Source organism: Lotus japonicus, chromosome 3 (assembly GCF_012489685.1).
Source record: "Lotus japonicus ecotype B-129 chromosome 3, LjGifu_v1.2".
NCBI lineage: Eukaryota > Viridiplantae > Streptophyta > Magnoliopsida > Fabales > Fabaceae > Lotus > Lotus japonicus.
The window spans coordinates 10,201,258-10,210,857 of record NC_080043.1 but is presented as its reverse complement, the minus strand read 5'-3'; the positions used below and the strand labels follow the sequence as shown (position 1 = coordinate 10,210,857).

General features: G+C 34.9%; 1 protein-coding gene across 1 annotated transcript; it reads right to left on the bottom strand.

The window, feature by feature from the left end:
• Positions 1–1,503: 1,503 nt before the first annotated feature.
• Positions 1,504–3,199, bottom strand: LOC130749727 (uncharacterized). The gene has a single exon (XM_057603104.1). It carries the CDS (start codon positions 2,909–2,911, stop codon positions 1,790–1,792), a length of 1,122 nt encoding a protein of 373 aa, XP_057459087.1. The 5' UTR covers positions 2,912–3,199; the 3' UTR covers positions 1,504–1,789.
• Between the last annotated feature and the right edge of the window lie 6,401 nt (positions 3,200–9,600).

The window sequence follows — 9,600 nt, the reverse complement described above, 5'->3', positions numbered from 1 at the left end:
ATAAAGTTAGTTGGTTAGTTGACAGTAACTGAATGATTAATTTAGTTATATAGTTGTTGTGTAAGATGGTTAGAATCAAAATGAAACTTCAAACTCGTTGTGTTCCCTCTTATTCCTTTTTTTTCTCTCTATCTTTCTTTCCTATCATAATTCAAAGAATTTGATGACTATAAAGCATGTGTAGCCCAGCTCACAGCATCTTCCAAGTTGGTTCTTTTTTTTTTAAAGTTGCCAGTCATACTCTTACGCAACCAATATAAATTTTGATAGAAGAAAATCATAGCAATATAGGATTCATTTTATTTTATATGTTAGCAGAATTTATTTTAAAAGAATTGAGGTTAGAAATTTTGATTTGTGATTAATTGGGATGCCACTCAAATTGGCTGAGACCTCTATTGTGGTTCCTTCATAGTGCACATTAGGTTTTATAAAAGCATTTTCTTCAGCTTCCAGGAAGCATGCTTTCTAGCATCAATTGATTCACCATATATAATATATAGATGGATGTCCGTCAAAAAAATATTAGATGGATGTCTTCTTGGCAGTGAATTCACGCCCAAAAGCTACAAAAGTTTTCCTCTTTGTCATCTTTTCCTAGGATATTTCTGTGCCTTGCTTGTGTGTTTGAATAGTGCACCTTGTGTAAATTATCGATCATGACACCAATTAGACCTTCAGGTGTCACATTCTAGGGGAGTTGAATAAACAATACATCATGCCATTCACTTCATGCCACAATCACTAATTTGAGGAAGTTCCAAATATATTGGATGTCGACCTTCACCTTTATAGATTAACCGACAAGGAGTGTTCTCACTTGGAGAAAAATCAGCAGGCCCTCTCCTAGTTCATCCCTCTGTATCATCATCATCAAGAGCACAGTAGGTAATTCTATTCAAATGGACAATTTGTGCCCTTACATTGTGGACTGGTAGGGCGATGTCTAGGGAACATACACCTTTTTTTTTGTCAAACGGGAACATACACCTAAAGAAGCTTAAAAGACACACTCCGCCTCAATACTTAAGGTTCAGTGTCTTGGGGGCTTGTAGACGGGTTTGGACAACCTTGGGTCAAAGTCCTAAGTTTGAGCCCATTGGAGATAGGCTCAAGCCCAAAAGCTCGCCCACTAGCGACTTTTCCTCAGGGTTACTTCTCACAATTTCTCTGGATTTTTTTTTTCAGAATTCCAAACTAGCTCTCCTTGGGGGAGACACCAAGGAGATCTTGGACGCCACATATTAACCCAAAGCCTTAAGGTTTTAGGTTAAGATATGGCGTTGATATCTCTTGGTGTCTTGCTCCTCGGCCCATGGGCTCCCCTGTCTCCCCCAACATGTGGAAGTTTTCTTAATACATGTATCAAAAAGTTAAGTTACAGATAATAAGTAACTGACTTTCAAAAAAAAAAAGACAGATAATAAGTAACTGAGGGAGTAATAGATTAATATGATAATATCTATCACACCCCTCAGTCACAAGAAAATTTTAGACCTGAAGCATATAGATAATGTAAAAGCCCATTTTGCTGAAATTTTGTTCAACTATGAAAACAGAGGACATCAAGGATAAAAAAAATGCAGCATAAATAGATTTCTTAACTTAGAGCTTAGCAGTTCACCAGTTCACCTGGATCACCAAACTGAACTAGTAGGAAAAATCTCCATGAAGAATCAGAGAGACAGAAATCCAAACGAAATGTCACAAAAATAATTTCCAACAAGATAAGCCATAAAATGCATATCAAATTCAGCTGCAAAATTATTTCAAAGCATATAAAAGCCGTTTAGAAAGGGAATCCTCTAGTAATGCACTTCTTTGCTGACTCTGCTAATCTCCTTGTTTCCTTTGTCCTTTCATAGAACTCCATTAATTCATTGGCAATTTCCTTGGGCTGGCATTTGATAAACGAATTTAGAAACCTCTCCTCTGTCATCCTCAGTGCCCTAACTATGGTGGGTACTCCCTTGATTTGCAAATTAGGACATATCTCTTCTACCTTCCATGCTAAAAGCAATCGCGGCTTCAGAACAGTATCCACATTAGCATACAAGAGATATGGGTACTTAAGGATTATCTTAGCCTCAAGCTTCATTGTGCCTAAAACGAAAGTCATGTTCCTCTGAACCTTATCAGTTGAAAATGTCAAAACATGAGGCTGCCTCCCAACAAGACCAAATACCTCATCCTTAGAAAAACCAAACTGTGTGAATTTCGATACTTTCTCGCGAATAGTTTCCACGCGAGAGATGCCTATTAGTGTCACCACATATTTGTACAGCTTTGATTCCTTGGACAGCCCTGTCATGCTTATATATTCTAGCTTCTCAGCATCAAAGGAAGTCCTCGCTAGGATCGTTGGCCGCAGAAGTAGCATCTGAACCAAGTCCCTTTTACTCACACCTAACTCTTCGTAGAGTGCAACAGTAGCTTCGATGTCATAGCCATTCTCACATATCAGAGAAGGATTTCTCACAATGGCCTTCTGAAGCATCTCCTTCGACTCAAATAATGACATAAGAGAGGCAAGCCTTTTGTCGAAGAAGCTATCGCTAATCCGTGTCCTGAAAAATCTAGGCCTACAATTGGTGATCTTCACAAGTTCAGATGCCCCAAAACCCAGGTCACTCAGCAGGCATAGTTTAGATTGAACTTGAGTAGGATCGGCATTGCGCAATGCAGGGCAACGGGCAAATATTCTCATCAAATCATCATCACTACAACCCCATTTACTCAAAACTTCAGTAGCATCCTTCCATTTGTTTCTTAATTCCTGCTGTTCAACCTCAACTTCGGCTAGGACATTCGTCGAATAGGTGGTGGGTGTGAACACTTGCAAAGCTTTTATAAATGGAGTGTGTCTAAAAGGCTGAAAAATGCTTGACCCGTTTGAAATAAACCGAAGCATGAGTGACTGTTCCAATCAGATTGAAAATTTGATTACGAATTGCAAATGGGTGTTGCTGAATTTTGCAGTTAGAGTGCAGTGACTGTTACTTCGAGCTTCAATATTTGCTACTATGAGTTACAAACAAGATGGGCCTATTCGATTGAATATGCTACAAAAGGAAAAGGGGACAGTCGCTATGGATGGGTTGAGAAAATTCAATTGAGTTACTGACAAGTACAATCTGATGGGTCGGAAAATGACGGAAAAGAAAATCAGAGAAAACATACAGGGAAGAAGAGAAAATAAAATAAATTTAGTTTTTGTTATGAATATATGGATGTCCATGTGAGTTAGGAGTCCATGGGGCAGGCCCACATGTATACTTGTTCAATACTCCAAACCTAATAATATAAATACAAGGGACTCTGCACCTAGCAGAGGATCCCATTAAACTATTTCTCTATCTCTCATACATATCTCTTCCTCTCTTTACATACTTGTGTACTCTTTATTCATAACACGTTATCAGCACGATAGTTATCTTCAGAATTTCTAAGTTATTTCATTTTTTCTTTCAGGCATGTAAGAATAGCAGAGTAAGTATCACATACTTGTGTACTCTTTATTCATATTTATTCATAACACGTTATCAGCACGATAGTTCTCTTCAGAATTTCTAAGTTATTTCATTTTTTCTTTCAGGCATGTAAGAATAGCAGAGTAAGTATCACTTCCAGAGTAAGTACCACATCCATGTGGAAGGTTATAATTTTAAACTCTTTTTTTCTTCCTCCTTCTTCTCCTTCTTCTTTGAATCATTTATATATGAATCCAAAAGTACCAATTTTTGCATGAATCCTGAAGATTCATAGCATTACAGTCCAACTGTAATTGAATTATTTTGCATGAATCAAGAAGATTCATAGCCTTACAATCCAGAAGCATTGTAATTGAATTATTTTGCATGAATCAAGAAGATTCATAGCCTTACGGTCCATAAGTACCGTAGTTGATTATCTAAAATATGAATCCGGAAGATTCATTGGAAAAAATATATGAATCCTGAAGATTCATAACCTACGAGTCTGGAAGTACCGTAGTTGATTATCTAAAATATGAATCCTGAAGATTCATTGGAAAAATATATGAATCCTGAAGATTCATAACCTACGAGTCTGGAAGTACCGTAGTTGATTATCTAAAATATGAATCCTGAAGATTCATTGGAAAAATATATGAATCCTGAAGATTCATAACCTACGAGTCTGGAAGTATCGTAGTAGAATTTTTTAAATATGATTCCTGAAGATAATATCCGAATGGTATTGAGATATATTCTCTCTGAGCTATGAGTCCAGAAGTACCATAGCATGAATACACAAAGAACTTCTTGGAGAACAAGACGTTTAAGAGAAATTACTCTATGATTTAGTTGATTTGATCATTCTTCATTCCTTCCTTGATGGGAATGGAATATTATTGAATCTTACCACCAGAAGTGGAAGAGAAAAAGAAAGATCATGAGATATATCATAACGAGAAGTGATCAAGAAAAGATTCATAAAATATACTATATTTAAATTGGATAAATTGAATTGACTACTTTTTATATAATTTGTTACATGAATCCTTTTATCATAATTGATTAAGTTAAATTGTAATACCTTATCTTTTAATTTAAATAGATCACGGTTGTTTTCTTTTAATGTCAATGTCAAATTACTTTTCCTATCTCCACAATAACAAGATAAAATCTTATACCTTATTTTTTTTACAGACAGATAAAATCTTATATTTTTTTTTCATAAACAAAATCTTATACTTATATCATCATACTGTTTTTTTTTATTGCTAATCAATTTAAATCCAAATTAGATGTAAAGATATTATCATGAGTTGTATACTGTTTTTGTTTGTAAAATAAATGAATAAAACAATTCTTGGTCCGTGTTATTTCGATATAGTAGTTTTCTTTTTCAATTCCTTTTCATTATAATAATCTATTTATTTACTTGAATACACGTAGAAAAAAATGTGTATGTGGATTATGCATATATTTGTAATTAGTACATAAATATTAAATTTTAAAGAATGAATTTTGGAATTCGTATAAATATTCATGAGATCATGAAGAAGTATATTTATGAATAAAATTAGAAGTTTGTTATACAATTATTTTTATTATTCATTATAAACAATTTTGTTTACATATATTTTGACTTCTTCTTTCTCTTAAAATATTTAAACGAACTTAGCTATTTGAAATAAACAAAGGAAGAAGATCATTTTGTCAATATATTATAGTTCCTGAAGAACTATATCGTTACCCTTATAAATGATCAAGTTGATGTAAGCTACTGAAGTAGCTATATTAAGGAATGATTGAGATATTCTCTGAAGCGAATATTTTAACAATGACAAAAGTTAGAACGCATGGTTAATTGTCCCTGAAGGACATCCAATGGTATATTTGATACTGTTTCATGAAATGAAACTTTGTGGTGGCTCTCTAGAAGAAGCCTATGAAATTTCAAAGCAATATCCTAAAAGGGGATCATTGATGCTCTTGAATAGGTCCATTGATCAATAATCTTATATTTTTTCAAGAAATAACCCCAGATGTGGTTGCAATCCTAGAAGTGGTATTAGAATCAATGATTAATGTGACCATGATAATGACTCCTTGTCTCGGAAGTCTTCTTGACACAATGTGGTGGTCAGGCGACGTGTCTTATTGGCACGATGATGAAGTGAATTGCATTGCAATTGCTAATAGCTTATTGAGGGGGAGCATAATAATATGTCTGTGACTCAACCTTAGGGGGAGAATGTTGAGAATTGAAGTGTGAGTTATAGTCTCACGTTGGCGCATGATCTCATGCTTTCTACTCCCCTTATCCCCCTAAACTGGTATCAAAGCATGGAAAATAAGGAGCAGTATAAAAACTATTGTTAGATGTTGCTTGGATCAGTAGTAATCCAGACATGTAGAGAAGTCAAACCTATTGTGTTTTCCATGCGATGAATATGAGTTAAAGGAAATTATGAGATGTAATAATCTTGTGACACAATTGTCATGTACACATATTCCTTATTAATTTGAAAGTCTTGAAGGACTTTATTTACATCTAATTGATGTAACAATAAACTATGGGTTGAAAATATCAAAATCCTTGAAGGATTTAAAATGCCAGAAAATTTTACTTCAAACATTGAAGTACTATTTTGAATGAGAAAGTTCTATATATAGAACAAATTAATGTGATTGGCAGGACCGGTTAGACCATCCCGAGTCTTATGATGCGAAAGTATATGAATTCATATGAGCACTCATCGAAGAACCTGAAGATTCTTCAATATAATGAATTCTTATATATTGTTCTCATGACCAATTAATAATTGGTAAAAAGATGGGTTTGAATCTCACATACTCCTGAGTATATTTGATGCGATACATGTGCACGTATTCACTCTTTTTATGGGTCATTTAAGTATTTCATAAATTTATTGATGCATCGACTAAATGACCAAATATATGTCATCAGCTCTCAAAACTGATAGAATGAAAATTCCAACCTTGATCAAGTTGGTAAGTGACATAATTTTGAATATCTAGTTGCACATGTTCGTATTCAAATGATCTAGCTAAGTTGTTTAGTTAAATGCCTCCTATTTATAGCTAGACTATTACATATGAGAACAAATATCCTTATTTATTGACATGCGATTTTGCATAGCAGCATTGACACGCATCAAGCCAACAATTCATTAGAATTCTCCCCATTGCAATCGGTTCATGGTCAGGAACCTAATATCTCTCATCTAAGAATTTTCAATGTGCGTTATATATTTTGAATTGCTCCACCACAACGCACTAAGGTGAGACCACAAGGAAAGCTGAGATTATGTAATCAATTTGAGCCATTATCGATAGATATTTCATATCTTACTTGTTGTTTCTCAGCATTAGGGGGAGAAGAAATTAAGCAGCTCTAGAAATTTGTAAAGAATGCATATGTATACTCTATGAACCAGAAGTTCAAAAGATGCATTCTCTGACCTAAAAGGAATTATTAAATTCCTTATATGCTGCAAATACCCTTCTCTAACTTAATATCTCAATTCGAAAATTTGTCATTATTATTAGACTAAGACATGTCTAAAACTTGGTTCAAAAGATATATCCTAGAGAAGGAAGATGGTCTTGTTGAGGAGGCAAATTATCTTGAAAAGTGTAGAGACTACAAAAATGTTTATTCCTCCTGAAGAGGTTCAGGTACCTGTAATTAAATATTTAAGATATCTCATATGTGTATGTCTCTACAAGTTAAAACAAGGAACCAAGAACATGAAGAATTGTCGACATCATGAAGTAGCGCTCAATATTAGAAATATGTGCGAGAATCTTGAACCCGAAAATGAATGGGTGTGATTGGCCATAAATAGAAAGAAGCAATTCATTTGCTAAATTTAAGGGTATTGGGACCTCATGTCTATACCCTAAAGGTATAAAGACAACAAGACTTAAAAGAGTCTTTGTAGTAAAGTGAAATAATGTTGTCATATTTAAGACACATATGACAATCGTGGTGGATACTTGGAGTTACAACTTATTTGTATGACTCACTTGAGATTGATATCTATATAAAACTCCTTGAGGATTGTAAGATGCCTAAGGCACAATTCATGTTCTCAACAATGAACAAATTACTAGATCGAAGCAATCTAGATGATTATTTGCTTAAGGACGGTCACAAAATGACCCAACAAACTCATGCATATTTATGATGAGATGTGAGATTGCTTATGTCATAATGAATGTTAAAGACAATGATTTATTGGGACTCTAGAAGAGCTACCAAAGTTGTAGATTTGCTAAAGAAAGAATCTGAGATAAAATGGTTGATAATGAAAATTTTGTCTAGCCTTATCAATTGATTATCTAAAGGCTGAGGTATTTATTTACCAAGGGACTTATATTGCAAAGGTATTAAAAGGAATCTATATGGACAAATCAGGTCCATTGTGTACTCTATTAATTGTAAGGTCATTAAATGTAAATAAAGATCCTTTTAGACCTTGAGAAAAGAATTAAGAATTACTTGGCCCTGAAGTACCACATCTTAGTGCTATCAGAGCATTAATGTATCTTGCTAGTCATACTCGACTTGATATATCATTTGCTATTAATTTATTAGCAAGATATAGTTCTTCACCTACACGAAGACATTGGAATGGAATAAAATAAGTCTTTCGTTATCTTAAAGGCACAATGGATATGCGTTTATTTTCCCCTATATGTCCAAGCTTGATCTAATTGGTTATGCAGATGCTGGATATTTGTCTAAATATCTCAAACAGGTTACTTGTTTACATGTGGAGGAACAACCATTTCATGGAGATCAGTGAAACAAACTATGATAGCCACATTAGCTAACCATGCAGGAATATGAGCATTACATGAGGCAAGACGAGAATGCGTTCGGCTGAGATCCGTGATTCAATGCGTACTTGATATTTATGGTCTGTCCTCTGAAAGGATGCCGCCAACAACTATATATGAAGATGATACTACATGCACTGCTCAATCAAAAGAAGGATACATCAAGGGAGATAGGACAATGCACATATCACCGAAGCTTTTCTTCACTCATGATCTACCAAAGAATTGTGACATAGACATCCAACAAATTCGTTCAAGTGATAATTTGGCAGACTTATTTACGAAGACTCTTCCAACAACAACATTTGAAAAGCTTGTGCGGAATATGAGAGTTCGTCGGCTCAAAGATCTCAATTAAAATGCATTGCACTCTTTTTTCCTTAACCAAGTTTTTTCCCATTGGGTTTTCCTGGTAGGGTTTTTAATGAGGCAATGTATAAAGACGAACTATAGAATGATGTACTCTTTTTCCTTCACTAGGTTTTTATCCCACACTGGGTTTTTCCTAGTAAGGTTTTAATGAGGCACATTCTTAAGGGATGGTCATCCAAGGGGGAGTGTTATGAATATATGGATGCCCATCTGAGTAAGGAGTCCATGCGCCAGACCCACATGTATACTTGTTCAACACTCCAAACCTAATAATATAAATACAAGGGAGTCTGCACCTAGCAGAGGATCCCCATTAGACTATTTCTCTATCTCTCATACATATCTCTTCCTCTCTTTACATACTTGTGTACTCTTTATTCATAACAGTTTTGGAATAAAAGAGTAATGGTAAACTACACTAACTCCCTCATGTTTACCAAGATAACACATAACCTCATTTTTAGCTAAAATATATACTTCATTAAGTTGATCCAAGTCCGACTTTGTAATATATTTAGGGTTAAGGTCCTTATCTCACTATAAAAGGCAAGACCCTTCATTTAATAAGATAGGTTCTCTCCTCAGTTAAGCAATGGTTGCACAAACCTTAGATCTAGAATTCATAAGTCGCGAAGAGAATATTTTGGGCGTCCACCGTGGGACTAGGTAAAACTTCCCCACCCCCACAAGTCCTAGCAACCACGGATCCACCATGGTCTTCTCTCCATTTTAACGAAATACCACATTCATCATTTACTCTCGCAAAACAAAGAGGGCAAGATGAACGAGCGGGAGGAGGAGCAAATGGGTGATGATGAAGAGGAGAACAAAAACAAGCCAGGAACTAAGTCCAGATAAAGGGAACGAGAGGAAGAGTGAGAGAGCGTGGAAG